This window comes from Silurus aristotelis, assembly GCF_946808225.1.
Source record: "Silurus aristotelis genome assembly, chromosome: 15".
NCBI lineage: Eukaryota > Metazoa > Chordata > Actinopteri > Siluriformes > Siluridae > Silurus > Silurus aristotelis.
In genome coordinates, this window is record NC_139588.1 from 9,433,804 (window position 1) to 9,458,439 (window position 24,636).

At 37.4% G+C, this 24,636-nt stretch overlaps 1 protein-coding gene across 4 annotated transcripts in view; it reads right to left on the reverse strand.

The window, feature by feature from the left end:
• Positions 1-11,671: 11,671 nt before the first annotated feature.
• The window catches only part of tns3.2 (tensin 3, tandem duplicate 2), a 41,337-nt gene continuing 28,372 nt past the window's right edge, over positions 11,672-24,636 (reverse strand). For 3 of the 4 annotated variants that reach the window (XM_083563394.1, XM_083563392.1, XM_083563391.1), the window contains 11 exons: positions 18,077-18,233; positions 17,144-17,478; positions 16,829-16,915; positions 16,598-16,729; positions 15,415-15,510; positions 15,152-15,229; positions 14,862-14,939; positions 13,929-14,097; positions 13,728-13,796; positions 13,607-13,636; positions 11,672-13,488 (listed from right to left, as the gene is read on the reverse strand). In XM_083563394.1, the coding sequence (XP_083419520.1) occupies positions 13,344-13,488; positions 13,607-13,636; positions 13,728-13,796; positions 13,929-14,097; positions 14,862-14,939; positions 15,152-15,229; positions 15,415-15,510; positions 16,598-16,729; positions 16,829-16,915; positions 17,144-17,478; positions 18,077-18,233 (1,376 nt within the window). In that variant the 3' untranslated portion in view covers positions 11,672-13,343. The remainder of the gene's footprint in view (positions 13,489-13,606; positions 13,637-13,727; positions 13,797-13,928; positions 14,098-14,861; positions 14,940-15,151; positions 15,230-15,414; positions 15,511-16,597; positions 16,730-16,828; positions 16,916-17,143; positions 17,479-18,076; positions 18,234-24,636) is intronic. The other variant, XM_083563393.1, reaches the window with a different exon arrangement.

Genomic DNA, 24,636 nt, shown 5'->3' on the forward strand with positions numbered 1-24,636 from the left:
GTGCGGCTCTTATGGTCGAAATACCTCAAAACACCCCTACACCCCTCTGGATCACTGCAGTGTATAATTGCTTTATTAGGGATGGCCACATTACCCAGTCTATGAGAGGGAAGACGGTACGCATAGGAGAAAAGGTTTGGAGTTTACCTTCGGGGGTCATGAATGAGAGTTCGTTGGGCAGGCGGAACATTGATGGCATCGATGGCTTGAGACAATGTCTGTTGTGAAAAGCGCTATAGAAATAAACTTGACTTGACTTGACTCTTGTCCACAATAGAAACATAGCTTGAGGTACATTTGTTGTTGCCTTTCCTCCTAAGAGGTTCTACCCAGCTGCATAGGCTCCAGGGGCCTGGTGATCTTGCTTAGTGCTTGCATGGAGTAGTGTGAGTGGGTATAAAATTAACATGTTTGGCACTGATTTCAGAGAAAATTGTCCAGTTGAACGGTTGTGGTGATGTATTGGGACAGGGTGGTGTTTTGAACATTGCAGGCCATCTCCATCTGTAGTGTGGGATAAAGTTCCCCATGAAATACAGCCGGAGTTCTCTGTCATTCCAGCTGTTTTGCGTGGCTAGAGTATGAAATTTCACAGCGTATTTGGCACCTGAATTTGATCCCTGGCACAGCTGGTGTAATTGCTCTGATACATCCAGTGCTCCTGCTGGGTATTCAAACAAATCTTTGAGCAGTTTTGTGAGGTGAACGTAATTGCTCCAGACCCGTTCGTCACTGTCCCATACCATGGAAGCCCACTCCAGCGCTTTTCCATTTAGCAAGGTTAGCATCAGAGCACATTTAGCTGAATCCTCGATATAAGTGTCTGGTTAATGTGAAAAATAAGCCTTGCATTGTCGAAAAAAACACGACAAATTTGTTCGGAAGAGCCATTTTCTGTGGTTTGGGTCGGACGGTAAGCATGGCATAAAGAGCTTGAAGGAGGTGTGTGTTAGTGGCCTGGTGAGCCATAAGCTGCGTGAGGTAAGCCACTAGCATTTCCTTCCTGGGTGCAATGACCAATTCTAACTGGTGAATGTCCGCTGAATTCCCGGCAGGCAAAGTATTCTGTGACGCCGAAGCGGAGGTTGACTTTTCGGAATCCATGTACATTTTATTTAAAACACCAGTAGCATAAACAGAAGAGCTAGGCTAAGGCAGGGTCGGTAAACAGGCAAAATGACAAATACAGAAAATAGGCAATCAGCAAAGCAAACAAATCTGAAAGGCACAAAGGAATGAAATGGGCATTGAAAACGTAGCAAAGTCCAATGCACAATAAAAGCATGAAATATTAACGGCTTGGTAATGCGATGTCTAGCAAACACAATACTTCGCACTGCGTATAGCATGGCTACAGGTTAAGAATGCTTAAAACAGGTAGTAACCCATTGAACTGGAAGTGGCACTGCGCTGGAACCATTACAACCACCACAACTACAATATTGTAGTTTGTTGCAACAAGTTTGTTTGTTGCAACAAAAGCTAAAATCCTCAGATTCACACTGACATTTAACTGTTATGGTAATCCGTGGTATGCAATTTAACAAAAGCTCACACTGCATGTGAACTGGAATGTATACTAGTATATATATATATATATATATATATATATATATATATATATATATATATATATATATATATATATATATATATATATATATATGGACAGATCCAAAATAAAATGTAATCATAAGCCCGCCTTCGTTGGCACTAATCCTGTACAGTTTTTAATTTCTGCCTCCAAAACGGTTGACCTTTTGAATTTTTCTAGGCAGCTTAGTTTTGTTTATATTTTTCTGGTGGCAGCTGAAAAAAAGCTAAATGTAATAAAAATGTTGAATGAGTCCTTTTCAAACATTTTTCAAGTATATGCTTTTCAAGGTTTATCTGGGGGCCCCTTGTAGTTTTTTTTTTATATGCAGGAAATATTAAAGTGAAATGGTTTAGGATTTGCATGTTGCATTCTGGGAAATGGTAGGTTTAGCATGTTAGCATGCCAATATTTTTTCTTCGTTGTTTAGAAAACCAGAAAATTGGCTCATGTAATAGTAGGCCAAAAGTAAAGATGAAATGGTCTGGAGTAATGTGTAACATTATATCATATGATATTGAGACTTCTCAGTTATTTGAAATGCTATAACAACTTCCTGTCCAACATGTAGAGTTAAATTCCTGGCACTCTCGAGCTGTCATTACAGATTTATTCCTGGCTGGCTTTAGTGTGTATGGCATGGCTTCTCAACTTTAAGCCCAGGGAGCTGCTGCCCTCCCCGGATTTTATGTTTTTTGTTTTTGTTTTTGTTTCTTTTGCTCTAACACACCTGATCCAGCTTATCAGCTTATTATTGAGCATTGTGAGATGAATCATGTGTGTAAGGAACAGGAGCAACTTGAAACAATTACACAGCCAGAGGGGACTTAATTTGTATAATGCTTCATTACCTATGCTTAAGTAAATGTATGCACAAGTGAGTACTTGTGTGTGTGGGTGTGTGTGTATGTGTGTGTGATGAGGTAATGGTTAGTTGAAGCTCTTATCAGATGGCGAAGGAGGGGTAAGATGCATTTCCTGCTGAATTCGGAACCGTGGTGCCACAAAAGCCTCTTTGTCAGAGCTGTTTCTCCATCACTGTGCTGCATGGCAAATTTAGCCAGGCTCCTGACCCTCTCATCCTTCCCTTCTTTTTCTCTCCTCCCGCCAGGGAGAGACCAATTAGTGACAATACAAGTAGGTTAGCCTGCCCATTCAGAGAAAGCATTATTGAGCACAATGCCAAGAGGATTGTAAGCTAACAATAGGACTCATAGGCCAGTGCTAGAGTGTCACTGACATTGTTGGACTAAACCAAGAGAGCCATTTAGTTCCTGTAGAGCGAGTGGAGACATCTGAGCTCCCTCTGTGTCTAAGTATGTGTGCGTGCGTGTGAGAGAGATGGACAGGGGCTGAAAGAGACTTGAGAATGAATGGTTTGTGTTTCATGCCCGAGACTTTTTGTCACTTGCACAGCCAGGTTTTTCTATCTCTCATATCATTTCATTACAGTTTCCATTCCATTCCATCACACACATGTACACACACACACACACACACACACACACACACACACACACACACACACACACACACACAATTGCTCCAAATACTAATGCGAAGGAAATTATGCAATGTTCCCAATCTGCAGGTCAGGGGTGATAGGTTATTTGAGTCCATACTTAAAAGACCAACGCTAATGGTATTGTCTGTGGTCACAGCCTATGACACAAAGATCAGTGGTTCACTTTCTATAGAGTTTGAATGTCATATTATTATTTCTCACTTGTTCTCTATCTCTGTTTCTGTCTTGCACAAGAACATGTATCACACATGGTTCAGCCTATACGAATATTTATTTTATGCCAAGCTTTGCTAGCATTTACTGCACGATTACTAAATGTATTCCTCATAATCAGGTACATTTTCAGGAAAGTCTGATTTATTCAATAGTTTAACTAATAAAAGAACACTAAAGGGAAAAAATGCACAAATCCTTCTAAAAAAAAACAACCCTTTGTGTTCCCTGGATAGACTCCAGATCCACCACGACCCTAACCAGGATAAAGCAGTTACTAAAGATGAATGAATGCAAAGTGCTGCAATTGTGGTGGCATTAGAATGTTGCTTTGTAGTGCCTACTAAAAAAAGAGCTTAGGGTATTGAGCATTTGTTTGTGCATGTGGGTGCATGTGAGGGAGAGAATGGATGGTTAGTCTTACAAATAAATAGTCCACAATGCCCATGAAAGTGCTGCCATCAATGGTGGACTCTTAAGCTATTTATAAAACCACCAAATGACTTTAGGCCTCTTTCTCTCAAAAGAGCTCTCTTTCACACACATACACACTCTTTTTTCTCTATTCCTCTATTTCCTGCCTTCACAAACCCCCCAGCAGTCAAATTACCTTTACATAATATATATAGTTTGCATTATCTGACCTTGATACATCCTCCAGTAAAATATACTTGATTGATCAGTTTGGAAATCCTTTTAAGCTTTTTTTAGTTGGTTTTATTTATATACCATGATGCGATAGTTTATTGTTGTTTCTTATATATGGAATATTTTATGAGATTTTGTTTTTTACACAAGCGAGGAATTAATAACTATGCTATATTTTTTAAATAGATTTCTCATAAAAGTTCAAGCATAAAACTTAATGTAAAATACTTTGTAACTTCACCCTGTGATACACTTTAAGGGCTAAGTATATCATAGATCCAAACATATTTATGCTAGCATGAGTGTATATGTAAAGCTGACTACGTAATATTAAATCTTTGCCGAATTAAGTTGAAATTCTTGGTATTTTTGTACAATTCAAGTATGGGGGAAAAAAATCATGTTAGCATTGTTCATTTGTGTGAAACACGGGTACACTGAATGGTGTTGTAGGATAATCAAGTTTAATGTTCTTTAGTCAGGTTTAGTAACCAGAATACCATGAACAGGTTGCTAGTTCATTTAAGGACATAACACGTGTGCGCGCGCACACACACACACACACACACACACACACACACACACGCTCACACCTTACCTAACTTCACCTCACCTCACCTCACCTATTTTCACACTCAATCAGACTTTGTGATAATTCACCTACCGAACAATTGTACATTTTTGTTCTTATTTCAGACACAACATTAATTCTTATTGTGCACTTGTCTCTTGTCTCTTCTATCTATCTATCTATCTATCTATCTATCTATCTATCTATCTATCTATCTATCTATCTATCTATCTATCTATCTATCTATCTATCTATCTATCTATCTATCTATCTATCTATCTATCTATCTATCTATCTATCTATCTATCTATCCTTTCTCTTACATATTCACACATTTCTTAGCATGCATAAAAACATAAGACCTGGGATGCAGCAGGTGCTTCTGACAGAATTTAAAATATTTGTCTGAAACAGGAGGCAAGTTGCTGGATGGGCTGGAGAGCATCACAATAATGAGTGTCTGCAGGCAACAGTAAAGCATGGTGGAGGTTTCCTGTGAATTTAAGGCTGCATTTCGGCAAATGGAGTTGGAGATTTGGTCAGGATTAATGCCGTCCTTAATGCTAAAAAATGCAGGCAGATACATATCTATTACGCGATACCAACAGGGAGGCAACTGATTGGCCCCAAATTTATTCTGCTTCAGGTCAACAATCGCAAACATACAGACATTGTTATATTTTCAGCATAGAGAGGAACAAGGAGATCTGAATGTAATAGTTTTGGCCTCCACAAAGCCTTGATCTCAACTTCATCGAGTTTGTCTGGTATTACTTGAAGAGACAGAAAGATTTTAGGCTTCCCAAGTCCGCAGATCATCTCTGGTTGGTTGTCTAAGATGTTTAGACATTGTTGTCTAAGTTCTTTCAAAACTTTTGTGTAAGTATAATGCAAACAGCAAAGGGTGGCCATTAGGGGTGTAACGGTACACAAACTATGTATTAAACTATTTTCCGCATGTAAAAAGGATTGCATTAGGTTTGCATGTGCACCGAACCGAAAGCCCTGTATCGAAACAGTTTGTTATGAATATGTGTACTGTTACACCCCTAGTGGTCACACCAAATATTGATTCGATATCAAGTCAGTTAATAAAAATAAACTATTAATACTATTTTTGAAAGCATTCTAAAAAAAAAGCATTTTTCTTAACACAGAACTATACCTTATGCAGTTTATCTTTAATGCATCTCACTGATAAATATAAGCTAAATACTTGAAATACTGCTTCTCTTTTTTTTCTTTGCCAGGACAAAGAAAAATACAGGGGACAATATATGAGATTAGATGCTAGTATCATATTTGCTGGAGCTTTTCCAAAATAAGTTTTCAGGCCAGCAAATTTAGACTTTATCACACCCTGTACAAGAGCTATGCACGCATAATATTACAAAGTCAGGTCACAAAGAAGGGAAAATCTTATCCATGAGGGAGAGTCTTATCTATGGCTACATGACTGTTTTGGTCCGTCCAACTAATTGTATTTTGTATAACTGAGCAAAGAATCTTTTTTGAACAAAAGCATCCACTTCAATGATGTTATGAAGCAATTAATCCCTGAATGAACCAATGAAGGAGCTGTGCCTTTTCCTGACACTAACACCCAAACATCTGGCACATAACAGTCATGGCAATCTGTAACTATAAGTATGAAGTATATTTTTTCAAACGCATCATTAATCCTAGACAGTGTATAATTGTAAGAAAAGCACTCCATTGCTTTAAAATATTTTATCATAATATGTAAATGAATGAATGGCGGGTTTTGGGAAAAAAAAAAGTGTAAAGAATACAGTCCCAGTGTGTCAATAGACAGCATGATCAGCAGACCATTAATACACATGTGCCAGGAGTTAAAATATAACTATATTTCAATGATAATAATAATAATACGTTTTAAAACCCCAAACAAGCAAAGCTTTGCACAGTCTTGCAGAGATAAAAAAAAACCCGTATTTTTAACTGTATTCCTAACATTAGAGTCAAAGTTTGTGTCAAAAATCACCAGTTTCTTTTTTTTTGTTTGTTTTGACTGAAACTCCAAAACATGAAAAATGTGATCAAATAACCATTTAAGCTTCCACCAGAAAACAATCCTTAATCTATTACATAATTCAGGGGTAATGCATTTTACAAACAGTTTCCTGTCCGAAACAGATTAGGAACATGATAAATCACACCATAATTCAATAACAAGGGAACCTGGTTGATCAGAATGTCTTTTCTAATTTAGGGATTTTACATTTATTAGTATTTTTTGTTTTGTTTTGTTTTGTGTTTGTTTCTTTGTTTCTTTCCAATGCTGCTTGCTAGCCTACTGATCCAAAGCTTTGCTAGATCACTTCCTTCCACATAACTTTATAGTCTGGGAATTTCATGGCCATCTATTCACTTATAGAATTGGATTATCCCTCTAGTGAGCCTCAAAGGGAACTACAAGCACAAAGTCTGGAGGCTGAGGGGAAATGAGGCATACACACAGCCTTTATTTAAGGCAAACAAGAACTGGTGGCACAGCCTTTACATACTAAAGCAGGAGGGTGTATTTGTGTAGAACCTCGGTCCCTTATTATTAGCGGCACGGAATATGAATGACGACATCTTTTTCTTTTAGAATACAAAAGTGGCCTACGTCTTCATCGGTGTCATCGGTGTACTGCCTGTCCAATTAATATGCCACAAGCAAATATTGTTTCCCAGTTGCCAAAAGAGGCTAATGGTCAATACAATCATCTAATTAGTCACGGGGCAGAATGAGGCAATGAACGAATTCTAGTAAAAGTAGCAAGAATGATAGAAATAGTCAATTAAATTGTAGTCACCCTGTCCAAAAAAACAGTTTTGTCACAGAACATCTTGAACTTTTAAGGAACTCAAAGAAAAAACTGAATATCCATTGCACTTTGAAAGCTATAATAATGGAAATTGACAATGCCTCAGGAACGTCTGCATTGTCAAAGGGTCTGAAATGAAATGGAAAAATTAATTAAAGGTCCATTTATTATTTTTAAATGGGGTACTAAAACTCTGTGCTACTTCAAATGAATGTGGTTGAAGGCGGTGCATTGATGGAATGAAAGAATAATACATAGCCAGTCTAAACAATTCCTTCTCTTTTCTGTTCACTCTATGTGACTCTATTGCGTGCACACACACACACACACACGCACACACAGAAGAGAAGTGATTCCCTCATTAAGGGTATTGTCAAAATGCTGATGTAATGAAAGTTAATCTGCTGGTCTCTCCTTGGCTAAGAGGCCTTTGTGAGTGCGATTACTCTGCCCACCCCTTACAAAGGTTCATTAAGTCATTAAATGCGTGTGTATTTAAGTGCTTGAATGCAGAGACAATGCACTTCGGCAGTAGATAACAAAAGGCAAGACGTTCTCAGCATGTGCTTTAGAGCACGTAGGCTAGGCTGAAAGGGAACACGAGAGGTTCATCGATGTCTGCATAAGCGCCAAGTCCCTGAGTAAGGAAAATGCTGAGTTCATTGTCACATTATACGTGTGTGACGAATGCACTGCTTGGTTGAAGGAAATCGTGTAATAACAATGCACCGTCGAGATGAAATCAGAGAAATCAAATCATCTAAAATGACACCTTTAGCTTTAAAACATGGCTGCTACCCAGTTTTTTTTGTTGTTTTTTTTACAAGACATTGCATTATATCTTTTTTTGCAATATTTAGAATCTCCCATTGTACTGCACAGAGTATAAGTTTTGCTTTGCCTGCTACAAACTTCTGGATCTTGATGGTTGCGATCTGATTAGCAGTTTGCATTTTCTGTGCATGTCCATGTCTATTAGCCAATCATTCATAACAAATGAGCTTTTTGGAGCAAAATAATCACTGAACCAAAAGCTCACAATATCTGTTCATAATATCAAGTCTAATATTATTCAATATGTTTTTTTTTATTTATCAAAAAGCTTATTCACAGTACAGCTCGTTTGCAATTAGCAACACCCGCAAACCACCAGAAAAGACGACGCTTATGGAAAAGTGAAATAGTGGAATTTATGTTGACTCATGTCTACAGCAATAAACAACATTATTGGAGCAGTGATTGAATTGTGGTGACTTCATATGATATTACAGAAGCTGGTACTGTATGTACGAACACTTTGGATAGGAATGTGCAGAAAAAAGAGAACTTGTTTTCTCAAAAGGTTGTAATGGAAACTCATATGTTTAGTTCCTTCGTTCAAGTTTTATTAGGTGCAAATTGAAGACTCCATTTATGACCCTACATTAATTCGGTGGATTTAGAGAGTGTGTAGTTGTTTCCGACTTTCATATGATGGAATTCTTTCATCTTCAGTAATCACTTCTCCTTGTCATGGTGGAAGTGGATCCAGAGCCTATTCCAGGAACTCTGCTGGTGAGACAGCAATTTACACTGGATACACACTATAGCGCCAGACCATTGCAGAGCACCATGCAGTCACAAACTTACACACAGGAAACCCACCTACTGGCATGTTTCAATGAGGTGGGGGAGAAAACACAGGGAGAATATGCATTTAAACTCCACATGGACAGTAACCCAAGCTCAGGATTGAACCGGGGAATTTTTGTGTCGTGCCCAAAAAATGTAAATGAAATCAAAAAAATAAAATAAAAGATTATACTGTAGGTACTTAAACATTCCTGAAGGTTTTTGTGGTATGCATATGCAACCAGGCCAAAATACCTGATTTGGCCTATTTACAATCTTGATGTTATTGATGTAAAATACATAACCGCATATTTTTCTTAAAAGGATCAATCATGTAGAGCTTAGAAAGAAAAAACTATGAAAGTATTTTGCATAGATCCTTCACGTGCCCCTTTAGTTGCTTTAGGGTTTTTTTTTATTTATTGATTGATTGATAGATTTTTTTTATAATTTTTTATTGATTTTTTTATATATGTTATATAGCATTATTATTTATATTATTAATATTTATTTTATTTCATTTGTGTGTTGGTTTGTTTGTTTATTTAAATCGCTCAAAGTAGTCTCACATGCCCCACTGGTTATTCAATGTGAGAAGAATGAATAAATAAATAACAAATCTATTGATATGTCAAAATCTGTTGGTATATTAAATATATTAAATCAAAATATAATATTGCTGAGTAAACATGAAAGCCATTAAGCAGATTTATGTTCAATAATAAATGCATTTAACTTTGCCAAGCACTAATACAGGCATGACTTAGCAAAAAAAAAAAAAAAAAAAAGGAAAGGAAGCAAAATGGCAACTCAGCATTTTTTCAACAATTCTTTCATCGTGTTCATCGGTTTTTTTTTTGGTTTATTTTGTTCAGTGTTAAATATTTAGATCGAAATGTCTTTTTAAGAGGGACTGTGCACTGAGATTAGGAAAGTGGCTTTTTTCATCTGGTGTGTTAAATTTCTTTTCTTTCTCTCTCTGTTCACCTTTTGACAGCAGGCTTTGTGTGAAGACTGTGGGAAAGTTTCCTTTCCTGATGAGGTCATGCATCCAAACCCCTCTTTCACTTTCTCTGTTTCACACACACCCACAGGATTGGGATATGCCATGACCTGACAAAGAAGTGTGTGTGGGTGGATAGGGGGTGATTAACAGTTAATCAAGTATACAACAAGATTATAGCTGTTCAATGCATGTCGGTAAGTGTAAGGGGGAAAAAAAACGAAGCTGGATTGGAAACGCTAGGAGCAATGTAACAATATCCAGTGCACTTTTATTTTTTTAAACATGGCACCTGATTTCCTTGATATGGCTTACTTTACAATTGTATATATGAAAAAGAAACCTGCACATTTAGACATGACAACGCACGCTCAAGTTAGCAAACACCAACCCCCATAGCTCACGTAGGCACAAGAAGTTAACATAGACCCCCCCAGACACACATTTACATTTACATATACCAACCCCCCAACCTCAGATTTCTAACCAGAACAAATTTCTATGTTCTAAAGCTAAACATACAGAGCCACCAACCCCCAAACACATACATCACACATAACCCAAACACAATACTCATGTTCTTTACACAAATGATGGATAACATCATAATGGATAACATCCATCCATCCATCCATCTATCTATCTATCCATCTATCTATCTATCTATCTATCTATCTATCTATCTATCTATCTATCTATCTATCTATCTATCTATCTATCTATCTATCTATCTATCTATCTATCTATCTATCAGTTAATATTTTAAAACTATTTTTAACTCTTCATTGGGGTGCAAGTCATCACAATATTTGTATCATGTTTTATCATTCCAGCCTCACAAAACTGAACACCTCTCTGAGGCAATAACCCATTCCCTAATAACGTGCACACACACACACACACACACACACACACACACACACACACACACACACACACAAAAAAACTTAGGCATTGCCATAGCTATATACGTTCATTACACCTCAAACACTTCCAATCTTGATAGGCACACTTCATACATACAAGATCTAAAGCATCAAATGGCCCAGATTATGAATCTTTAACTCTTAGTTCGGTCATGCTGTGACTTGAAAAGAGGTGACAAAGGCCATGAATAACCAAAACCAGAGAAAGGGACTCTGTGTGTGTAAGAGAGAGAGAGAGAGAGAGAGAGAGAGAGAGAGAGAGAGAGAGAGAGAGAGAGAGAGAGAGAGAGAGAGAGAGAGAGAGAGAGAGAGAGAGAGAGAGAGAGAGACACAGTCATATGATGTCTTTAATCACTGTTAATATTTCCATTTACAATTTAGTTTAAATATTACTTTTTCCATTAAAAGGGTATAAAATTTGTATTTGAAATTGTATGGTATTTGAAAATGTGTGTGTGTGTGTGTGTGTGTGTGTGTGTGTGTGTGTGTGTGTGTGTTATGATGTTTAATATATCTAATATAATGTTTTAAACTTGCGGGGACATTTACCTGCTTTTAAATAAAAAAAAAGCTAAAAGTTTACTCTACAAATCTTTTGGTCCTTAGCTTCAGATTTAAGTGTTGCACAGCTTCAATTTAGCTGCATTACTAATTATGCCAGTGGTGTGCCAAGGTATGTGTTAACCATTGCCACCTGTTGGTTTGGACTGAAACCAAATCAGTCTTCATATATTGTCACATGCCACTAGATTGTCAAAATGGTTTTATTATTTAAGAATAAAGGATGCAGACATATTTATATATCATTTACAACAAATGGAGTATGAATGAAATGGAGGTTATGAGAATGGAAAAGAAAGGAGAGGAAGATTTTAATGGAAAGACATAAAAATGGGAAGTATGTGGAAAAAAATGTAGAATGTAGAAATGTTACACGAAGCATGTTATCATTTTATTTACAGACTAAATATACTGTAAATGATATATCGGATGCTGTTAAAAGTCAGCCATATTTACCTCTATTGCATATATAAATAGTAGATAGCAAGGAATGGGGAGGGGGAGGGGGTTGGGGAGATGGGGCTGGGGCTATTGAAGACTTATCCAGGCTGAAGAACTTAATAATAATGTAAATGGTAAAAAAATACTGAATTTCTTCATTAGATTTTAAGGTTTGCTGCACTAAAAAAAAGCTATGCATAGAAAGTGAAATATAATGAAAATCTGAAGCACAGGAGCACTTTATATGACACATATATGAAAACTGCACTATAAGTCCTTAAATATAATGAAAGTACTGTATATCTGGTTATCTAGCAATGGATGCAGAAAAGGAAATATGAAATGAATGAACACAGATCATTATGCACTGCAATAAAAGGCTTAACGCTGAAAAGAAATGTGCATGTAATATCACTTATATGAAGTATAGTACAGCACGAGGCTTATTCAATTAACTATTAAAAAAACAGTTGAGTCAATACTCAATAAAAAAAAAGCTGGGCAACTCATAAATCTATTGATTTAGTGATATAATTCCAACCATCACTAGAGTTTCTGTGAACAAATTACAGGATAATCATGCACTGATGAATATATAAGAAAGCATACACAAAATATGAGCAGTGATGTATATGATGCATATATTTACCAATAGAATATGCCAGACTGTCACTAATTATTACAATCACAATTTAAATAAGCAACTTTTAATAAGTCATTTACGGCAGTAAGAGAGACGCTTTGAAAAATTGTCCAGTTCCAATCAGTTTCTTCCATTTTTAACTGATATGACAAAAAAAATCTGACTCATTTTGCAGCCTAAATGATCTTTAAAAATGTGTATTTAGTTTAAATGATGTAAGGTATCTTTGGTTATACAAAAATAGTGATTCAATTGCAGTTATTAGACTTGTTCAGTTGAATAAGCAGTGCGGTTTAGTTCAGTTTGATGCTGTGAAAGCCCAGAGAAGATAAAAAAAAAAAAAACGGTGCCAAGAAATGTTTTATAAAGGGCTTTCGAATTGAAACCGAGATCTCGCACAACTTGCAGACTCCGAACAGTGCAGATTGTAACTCTGGTATGCAGATCACATGGTGCTTCTTCTTTGCAGACCGACACAGCCGGCAATTTAAAGTTATTTGAAGCTGAGATGATGGGACTCCCTCTATTGGAGGATCTGTGCAAAAGGCCCAAAGCCTGAGGTCTGTTTGCTCATTTAAAAAAATGTGTTACACCAAACAAAAGACATTCCATCGTCTTCAATAGTCTTTTTTATATTCTTATAGTAGGCAGTAGTTTTGATGTCCTCTATGCAGGCACAAAATGTTTTTTTTGTTAGTGCCACGTCTGTATGTCCACTTAAATCCCGAATAGAATAGATAGATTTGCTGAAAAAAAAAGGGACACATTCGACTTTATTTGGCCTTCTGAGAGCCGATCATCACCTTGGAGACGAAGTTGACGATAGCGCTGGCCGGCTGCTCAGGGTCATGCTCTGCAAAAAGGTGACACACGTTCCCCATGCTGCTCCCACTCTTCCTGGCGACAAAGCCAAAAATCCTGTGCGGGCACATATATGTATTCAACTTTATTATTTCGATGTATTTATTCAGTATAACATGAGAAGAGTCCAAAAAAAAGAAAAAACGTATTTGAAAAAAAGAAGAGAAAGGCTTACTTTGCATTTAAACAGCCATCTCTTTTCCATCTGCAAATAAAAGAATTAGTGAGCCTTGCTGGAATACGCACTGGGTATGATATAGATATAAATGGAGTTGTAGATGTGTGTGAGTATTTACCTTCTGTCTTGAGGGTCCAGGGCACAGAATATGACTGTGTTGACTGGATAATGTCTTCTGAAGAACAATCTGGAAGCACAAAATATTTTTAGCTGAAACTGTGATTTCTGAATAATGGTGATAAGGATAAAAAAAAGTGTGTGTATGTATGTATGTGTGTATGTATGTATGTATGTATGTGTGTGTGTGTGTGAGGCTTACTTCCTCTGGTTATCTGTAAGCGTGATGCCCTGTGCAGACACTTTGAAGTGGACGATAGTGGAGGTGGCTGGAGGATCCTGACTAAAAATGACTGTGGTGGCCTTTTGTACTGCCTGTACACCTGTCAGAGACTCCAGCTCCACACTGCCCAGGAACCACACATTACATGCTGAAACACATAAACGTGCACGGTTGGGATCTGCTTCGTCACATGTTTAGAATTTAAGGTAAAACAGAGACACTGGACGGATAAACACCGTTTTTTATTAAATAGAAAATAGAATAAATTGAATCGAAAGTTTTGCCTAAAAGAAAAGTTCTCCTGCCATTATCCAGCACTCTTGTTTACCTTCAGCATTACACCATATTTGTTTAAAAGTGTGTTTTTTCATGTCTAATAACTGCTTGTAGTGCCAACTTCTAAACCCAAGAATCATCACAAGCCTTTTAAAGCCCGGTGAGCCCAGTGTAACAACAGATAAACAACTCATGACTATTGACCAGATATGTAAATGGAGCTTTGCTTTGTTGTTTGCTGGTGATTTAAATGGCCTCTTTCTGTAAATATAGATGGTACTTGGCCTGCACAGTCATCATGTACATAAAGAACATATAATTTCAAGCATTTGATGAGATGAGAATACTGCAGTCAGCCAATTTCATCCCTTGAGGTTAATACGATCTAAAATGTTTTTTACTTTGTACATTTATTATAGAAACAATGTATAATTAAATATAGAGCCAGTGCACTGAAGGTAGTGAATTGTGCGTGACTCTACGAAAATTCAGCATAGAATCATCTACAAAATACTGACTCTTCATTTAATCAGTAAAGAAAAGTGTTGTGGTGGTCAAAGGCATGTGGGCTGCTGACAATTAATCTAGACACACATATGCTTAGTGGACTTTATAGCTTCATAAAAGCTTACAAACCTGCCCCTTGTTTCAGTAACTCAGTGGCGGAGTTTGTTGAAGTCTGTCCTTGGGACTCGTTCAACTCCTCCAGAGGGTCTGTTAGCAAGAAAGGGGCAGGGACATTGAGAGGGAGTTGCATTTATAATGTGAAGCTTGAAAAAGGCACAGAATATGTTATGGATAGACACACACACACACACACACACACACACACAAACACATATATATATATATATATATATATATATATATATATATATATATATATATATATATATATATATATATATATATAACAGACTAAGTACCTCTGTCTGGGATGATGAGTTTACAGGGCAAGGCCAATGGCGTGGTGGAATGTTGGCACACGAGAGCTGTCAAGCTTCCTAAAAACAATATAAACAACATGATGATGGTGATGATGATGATGCATGATTTATTTAAAAATAAACCCCTGCAGAATTTGGCCACTAGAGGGAACTGACGGTGAAGGGAGAATTATAAAAAACTCTTGCGTTTTCAACTAAACAGATTCACCAGGTGAACAGACGTACACACGCACACACATTACCGAAGTAGGGTTCGTTTGGGCAGCCCTTGAGCCTGACCCCTTTCTGTGTGCACTCGATCAGGAAATGCCGTACCAGCTCACTTGTCAGATCCCCCACTGCGCACAAACACAGGATTTGGCATTAATTGCATACATTTAATTTTTCAGAAAATTGAATTTTTATCTCATTCATACAACTGAGCATCTATGGGGTTAAGGGGCCTTGTTCAGAGGCACAGGAGTGGAAGCTTGGTGTGGCTGGGATTTGAACTCACAACCTTCGGATCCAAAGCAATCACCCACAAACTAATACTGGAGAGAAACTTGGATGACACAGATTCATGTATGCATAAGTGTTAAAAATAGGCTCAAAGATTTCAACGATCATGGTCTAATATATGTTTTGGCTAGTACACGCCATGTACAGGCATGTTGCTGAATAGAATATGACGCATGAATGTACAAATAGAGTATGTGATATTGAATTGCAGCTTGTGTGACATATCTGAGCTTCTTTGCGAGCGATGACGGCTGAAATATCGCAAATATTTTTCCAAATTGCATTTTCATTTATCCTGCCAATTTTAATGAGGGTAACATTGTAACTTTCTATATCACATGTAATTGTTATTAAACTATATTAAATGAACACTTAGTAATTAAGACACGGAACATGGATATAGATTTTATTTTACATGTGAATCAGGATGCAGGGTGTGCATATATTTTTTATTTATATGTGTGTGTGTGTGTGTGTGTGTGTGTGTGTGTGTGTGTGTGTGTGTGTGTGTGTGTGTGTGTCCCGCATATGGTTTATAAAGTTGCTTTGACATATAAGCATAACACCTTCTGGCAACAAACACAAGCAGATTTGGCTTAATTCCTGCTTCAAATTTCAATAGCGCTTATCCTTATATAACGCAAGGAAAAGGACATCCCGAATGGGGTGCTGACATATAACGAGACACAATCACGCTACAGAGAATTTAGAAATGCCAATCATCTAAAATTGAGAGTTCGGACTGGAAGAGGAAACCCCCATGGGAAGAACATGTAGAATCTGAGCACAAAGAATGAAGGACTCAACCTCAAAACCCGAGGTTTGAGACACATGGCTAACAACAAAGCCATGCTCCTGAAGTTTAAATCCCACTATAAAGTCAGAGTATGTGTAAATAAGATGCTGTGTTCTCAGCCATCTCACCTTTCTTGCTTTGCTGCAGGATGGAAGGTGGGGGCGTGGCCACCTTCATGGCTAATCCGTACGCTCCCCTGAACGAGTGACTGTCTCTGACAATGAAGGCGCCCGGCTCTTTATCTTTCAGTATCGCTATGGCTACAGCACATCAAGAGACACGGTACAAAACGATTGTAATTGTTAGGCAAAACTGTCAAAAAACGAGACATTGAAATTGAAATCATGATTGATGCTCACCCTGCTCTCTGGAGATGTCCGGCTTGTACCAGAATTTTGACGTGTCTTGAACAAATTTCACGTTGTCAACTTTACTGGAAAATGAATCTGTTCAATTGGGAAAACAAGATGATTCACATTTCAGGTTTGTTGAACAGGATTTTTCAGACTTTTGAAATCCAGATATCTTTATTGACATTTGCAACAAATGGACTGCAAATCTTTTCGGGTACAAATGGTTAGAGAATATAAAAAAAAATAATAATAACATGACCTGAAGATGATTTCTATTCTATTTCATTTTGGTCAGAAATCACATAATGGGTCATGTTTTACCTGGACCAGGAGAAGATGCTATTGGTGACCCATTGTTATTAAGACCACCACTTGGGCTGAATGGAAAGTTCAGGGATAGCTCTAATCCATCCATCCCTCTCCTCTTCTGAGGTAGCAGTGGTGGCTGTGCTCCATTGAAGCCCAGAGTCTCCAGACCCTCCATTGCTTCCAGTAGACTAAGCTCTAAGTTCCCTACGTCGAGACTGGGTGGCAGGGCACGAGGGGAGCTCTGAGAGTTAGGAGTGGAAAGCGAGAGTGGAGGTGAAGGTTGGGGTGTGTAGAAGCTCAGGGGGGTGTTTGAACCACTCTCTAACCATGAATGAGCTGGAACAGGGCTGGATAAACAGGAAGGTATAGAGAATTTAAGAATAGAGATTAGATCAGTATTAGCTGAGTCCAAACTCACAATCAAGTTCAGTATTACAGACATACAGATGTTTAAATAGATTTCTATAAATCTCTGACCTGAACTAGGCCAGAATTACACTCCAAGACATGCTGCTATAGAAAATTTTCTGACCAATCCGATTTGAGAATTTAACAACACTGTGATCTGAATGCTTTTCTTTTGCTGGGCCATAAAAATTATTTTAATTTATAATTTAACACTTAATTACCACAATTGTGTTCTTAGTTGGAAATATTACACATATTTTTTCATGAATGTGATTATAACATAATTCATGTTTTTTTTTCTCTCCACAAAGCAGAGGTTTGGCTGCAAAAAGGAATCAGGTTTGGCTCCTGCTTGGTTGGAATAAACGCCACTTTGTGGAAAAGTTTAAAAGATTGAAGGCTCCTGACTCTTTTTTTTCCTTCCCTTTCATCTTCCTTGTGTTCTTTATCTCCAATGCCAACGAGTTTCTTTTCCAAGATTCGCAATAAATGAATTGTGAGAAACAATACAAGGGCAGAAGGTTTGAGTTACCGTACCGGTCAATGTTAGGGAGTGGACTTGAGGTGCTCACTGAGCGCATGGATCCAAAGCCTCTCTGGCAGGGGGAAGGCCTAGACGTTAATTCCGAGTGAAAAATGTCTCCGTCTGATGATATGGAAGAGTGTGTCATATTATCCGTATATCCACGCGATTCTGTCAGACAAACAAAACAAAACACAATCTTAATGCAGTACATTACTCCAATAGCTTAATATGTCGTTTTCTCTGTATAGTTTAGTGATATTTCCAAAAAACATGACCCCGAATGGATCTTTTTTTGCTTGTTTTCCAAATAATTTGCATACACTTTTAGCCCTATTATATATGATTAGTTAAGTAAAAACTGAACAAATATCAAAAGACTGCATGTGATCAAACGTGTGTGTCCTTTGAGTGGCTTTAGTGGCTGGTGGTCTGCACACACACACATACACCCACAACCCCTCCAACACACCCAGACACACATTCCTGACATTGTGCACATAACACAACACAGAGCAGGCATCTTATAACAGATTCACTCCGCCACGAGCATTTCCAAAATCAAACCCGAACCACACATATCAGAAGCAACGTAAATTGTCATTGAATTCTAAACGTGTCCTTGTTCAGAAATTAATCATCTGTACATTAGTAGTTTTCTTGTTTTTTATTTTAATGAATTGTAAGGCATGTATCATGGTGATGAAGTCAACAACAAAGAACACAATCCATGCAGTATACTATACCTAATATACAATAATATACAATAAACTGTATTTTACAAACACACACACACACACACACACACACACACACACACACACACACACATAAATAATACATTATTAGGGCTGTCAAAATATACACATTATTAAAGCATTAACACAAATAAATTTTACCGGCACACATGACCATTTGTATTAAAAATATACATAAATAAATATAAAATTAAAGCCCAAAATCCGCCATGGTACAGAGATCTGCCAATTAAAACCGTCTGTGTGGAAACATAGCTATGTATGTGTTCAATATAGTCAGCGTTTTCATTCAATATATTCAGAATTAATTCAAAATATTCAGTTTTTATTCAATTCCCCCATGAAGAATTGCCATGATATACTGTGTGTGTATGTAATACATACATACATACATATATATATATATATATATAGTAATCCCCCGCTTTACAGTTCAAATTTAGCACCCCCATGATTGTATGTGTGTGTGTATATGTATTCCCACGTTTTGAACCCCGCGGCTTAAACAGCGAAGCGGCTAATTTATGAATTTTTCCTGGTTTTTCCCGGTTTCACAAACTTCAAGCCAAAAAACTGAACCCCATAACATTAGACCAATGAAATTTCCGAACGGAAACGAAAAAACACACCTCATCTGTGTTCTGAGCTGCACGGCTTCGGGAGAAAAAACTTCCACCGTTGGTGATTTTTAAACGTACGACGATGCCAAAAGATAAACTTCAGAGAGAAATAGTTGTGAAAGGAAGGAGGAAGACAGTGAACAATGACTTTCTTGGTCGGCTACTGTTTAGATACAAGCTGTTGTAGTGCGTTGAGTCTGGGTCATGAGAGATCTCACTAACTCCAGTTGCAACAGAAATAATATAAGCACAGACAGGTTTCCAAAACTCGTGCTTTTTTATATTTCTTGGCAACAGCGTCAAAGAAACTTAGAAATGAGCATCAGAAATTAATAAGGACATAATCCTCGTCTTGCACACATGCAGTGGCATGCTATTCCCAAAATACCGCTCTGCTCCTAAAGGAAGCGCAACATATTTCACCCGTTACATCGTGTTTTATTAAAAAATTTATTATTTGAAAACAAAAATAGAAAAAAAAAAGACTCAAGCATCAGGAAGATAAACGACCTATAGGATTGATGACGTTCACATAAGACCAAAACACCTGCCCAATGTATTATGCTGCAATCAATTCGGTAAGTGGAAAGTTATAACCATGCAAATTTCACGGTTACTATGTCTGCCTTTTTTATTTTTGGAGTGAGTGCCAGCTAAATGTGATGAGGGACGTACATTTTCCTCGGTCAGCGATAATGATGTTAGACAACAATACATCTCTATGTATGAACTAAACTACAGTAGATACATGTATATATAGTATAAATTATTTAACATGAATAAAATAATAAACACTGCTCTGGTATCTATTGATGCTGTGAACAGCCATGTCGATTTGATGTCAATGTCTGACCAGTGTTGAAAAGACCTCCTCAAGTTTCTATGTAGAAATTCTAAATTAATAGATAGATCACATTGTTATTAATCCCAGAGGCAAATTCATAATGAGTTTTTTTCCCCACAAGTTTCACAAGATACACAAGTTTAGGTGGAATGCTGCATCACTGTCAGCATGTTCACTAATATCAGACGGTGGTTTATCACAGCTGCAAATAGAGACACCAAATATAGCTTCAGAGGATTCCTAGCCTTAGCATGTAAATGGTTGTTGGTTATTTCAGTCATCGTTTCATTTTATGGCATTATTGCATGATATTCTGAATAGGCAAGATATAAAATAGCTTAACCAAACACTGGGGCAACAAGATAACAGCTTGGAAATAATCAGACTACAGCAAGAATATGATTAAAGTCCACTCAGATGTTTCTTGATGTAGGGGCAGTCTAACCCTAGAACAAAATGGCAAGAAAGTGCAAAATCAAGGCAAGAATAATTGAAAACAAGCCTTTCAATAGTTCAGACACATGCATAACAAGAAGAAATCATATATCATGTTTTATATAACGTCGGCTTTTTTTTCTGCTGTTTAGCATAAGAACGATGCATACAAAAGTCTCTCTGTGCCTCACAACTGACTTCATATATCCACCCCATAGAGAGCCAGAGATTCATTTTTGTTCTAAATATAGCAAGTGACTGCATCACACATCCTAAAAAAGTTATATAAACTCAAATTCTCAGCATGCAGGATTTTAAAAGGCTGCGAATGATTAAAAAAGTGTGTGAGAGTCAATCATTTATCCCAGCAACAGAGGCTCTCTGGATTATATCTCTGGCAGAAAGACAAAGCAGGACTTTAGTGTTACAGGCTTAACAAACTCACTATTCAGAGGAGGAATGCATGCGTACACGCGCACACGCCCGCACACACACACACACACACACACACACACACACACACACACACACACACACACACACACACACACACACACACACACACACACACACACACACACACACACACACACACACACACAGAGAGACACAGAGCCAAGTTGAAAACTATTCAGCTGTTGTGATCAAAGCTGCACTGGGGAAAATGAGTTGGGGGAGGAGAGAGACAGAGGGGGGAAGCCAGAGGAGAGACAAGCGAATTTCTTAACCTGCGTGATGTTTAGATCAACGGTATGACACTCTAGTTAAAATATTTCTGTATAATTTGTCGTGTTATGAATCATTTTCACGATTAGGCTCTTTCTTCCATAACGTCATCAGACCTAACAGAACATTCTGCATTTAACAAGGTTATCCATCATGTACTGGCTTTGTGATGTATAACGGTAAAGTTTAAGACTTACTAATAATATCTAAATACAAACTAAGACTGCTGCTATAATAAAGTACAAACAAATAAAATAGTTGAACTCTGCACTTTCACAAACTCATCAACGTTCTGATCTTTGTTTTTTTCAGGCCCAAACTGCAGTTAAATACTTAGGCATGTATATACTGAAATACAAATCCTTAGCAACTAATCACCCCTACACAATTCATGCAGACTTAATAAATCATATCTAGCTGTATATCTCCCTAAACATTTAATATTATACTGTGACTTAATGGTCAGTACAGTAATGTCAGTATGTTGTCTACTCAATATACTTCTCAAATCTTCTTATGTGCTGCTATCGATTTGGCCTGTTCTTTGTCTAAAAGAAAAAAATGACCTGTTAAATGGTACCCATGCATAAACTATACCAATGTCTGAGATTCCAAGCAAATTTAAAATGTCATACACGTTTGCATAAAAGATCATACCATGTTCGTTTCTTGCAATTCAAATCAGAACTTCCTGAGTAAAACTTAATAACCACAAATAGTATTGGCAAAAATGGGAAGACCTTAAAAAAAGGTACCTTCGAAATGACTTCTAATGCTTTATCTGGAGCCGTACCTGCTGCAGTGATTTGGTTTTATGCTTACACTACATGGATAAAAGAAAACGTGATTGGTTTGTGCTTTTTCTCCACTCTTCTGGGAAAATGTTCCATTATTGTGTTTGTGGAGATTTGTGCTCATTCAGCCACAAGAATGTTAGTAAAGTCAGGTGAGGAGGTGAGGAGGCCTGGGGTGCAGTCAGCATTTCAATTCATCCCAGAGGTGTTTAATAGGGTTGAGATAAGAGCTCTATAGCAGGCCACTCAGGATGTCCACTCCAAACCATGTAAAACCATGTCTTTATGTAGTTGGCTTTGTGCACAGAGGCATTGTCATGCTGGAACATGTTTGGATCTGTTAGTTTAAGTGAATGCAAACCCCATCCAAAGACATCTTATACAATTATACATCTTATTTATTGAGTGTTTGCACATCTTGTTATTAAAGAAATTCTCAGGAGAACTAGGCTCAGCTCATAAGATCTTCTCTAAATACCATTTCATTAAGGCACATGTTCAGAACCAAGGCATTAATTCACAGAAAGGACATTAAGAGAAATGGCAGAGGGTGTACATGGTGTTATTCATGTGATTTGCACTTTCCATGTGATTCAAAGTTGAAGAAAAACAATGACGTTATTTCTGTTTCATTGCCTAGCAGGAACAGTAATAAATAACATACCTGTACATAATGTGTATTAAACATACAGCTTTAGGATGACGAAACTAGACATTCAGTTGAAAATGACTTGTGAGCTGTTGCTCCTATGTGAATAAACCCAATCTGGGTTTAAAAGCAACACGTGTTTCAAGTGCTCCTGGGTTACTCGAGGACTCCTACAGTCCTTTTAACACAGACAGTCATAAATCCGGACTTTCTAGAAGCAAAAGAAAGATCTACAGAGAACATTCAAGCATAGACAGTCACAGACAAGAAGATACAAAAGATTTACTCCCTGTGATTACATACAGTAACTCTCCAGAATAAACTTGAAGTTACTGCAATCCCTTGATAGAACGCAATTTTAACTGATTGAAAGTTACGTTTTACTGAGTAACATAAATACAGTGGAATATTTTGCTCAAAAATGCAATAGCTGGTGTGAAACTGTGTGACAAATGAGGAATTCCAAAGGTCTTAAATCTTATTTGATTGCCACATATTTATTTCACTTATTTTCCAAAAAATAATATTTAAGGCTTGAACTAAGAAACAGGATGATTCAAACTATCAAAAAAAAAAAAATAGGAGAAATATCAGTCGAATGATTTCAGCTATTTTTAATCTCTAAGATGAATGTTTTTCCCCAGTGTGATGTCGAGGCATGAACAAGTAGCCAAATGTGCTTTTAAGTTGTTTACAAGCTGCTCCTATCTGTTTAGATCTGCAGAATTATCTCGAGCTCGAGTTAAAGCCTCAAACACATTCTTCTCCAAAACCAACAGGCAAAACAGAAAAAGTATATCAAATATATAGAAACTCAAAATGCTGCACAAACAAATGCATGCACTCACTATATCTACAGTTACTACAATAATCATAGTGTTAAAGTTTATTTTTCTTTACTGTACACAAGAACATAGTTAAACATCAGTGGAGGAAAGTTAGGAGCAGGCCAAGAGCTGCACTGACAAAAAATAAATAGGGAGAGACATCTGCATATGAACACAGTGACATTCCAAAGCCTGTCTGTAAACACACACATTTACTCAGGTTGGAATCTGCATGTTATCAGCACATGAGATGTAAAGAGAGAGAAACAGAGCAAAAGGAGTGAAAGAAGCGAAAGCCTCTACTCTTGTAGGTTCAGGATCTTCTTACACTGCCTGCTGTCTGAGTAGACAATGCACGCTTGCCAGAGACAGCTACAGCAAATGGCTAATCCATTAGCATGCAAACACACACACACACACACACACACACACACACACACACACACACACACACACACACACACACACACACACACACACAGATATTACACAGAACTCTGCATTCAAACTCTTCATACAGAAATACACAGAAAGTAGTTTTTACACATACCCAGAGACGCAGTCATGATGAGGAAACCCTCATGGGAGATTCATACACAGGAAAAAGCCAACTCCCTTGGTTATGTGTAAAGTTTTGCAGTTGGAGACGTCTCTGTCCCACTACCACTGAAACTATGTCTCTGTCTTTAAAGTTGACTCTTTTCTCTTTGCTTCTTCACTATGCTTTGCTTTCTGACACAAATAACATGTTACACAGTTACCTCTCTCGCTCGTTTACTCTCTCTCTCTCTCTGTCTCTCTCTCTCTCTGTCTCAAGCGTTCTATTTGTCTGTGCCACGATTGAATGAAGTCATTCAGTTGGCCGAGATCTATAAGCCTCCAGATGGAAAACTACTCCATCCTTTCTTTCTAGAGTAATGT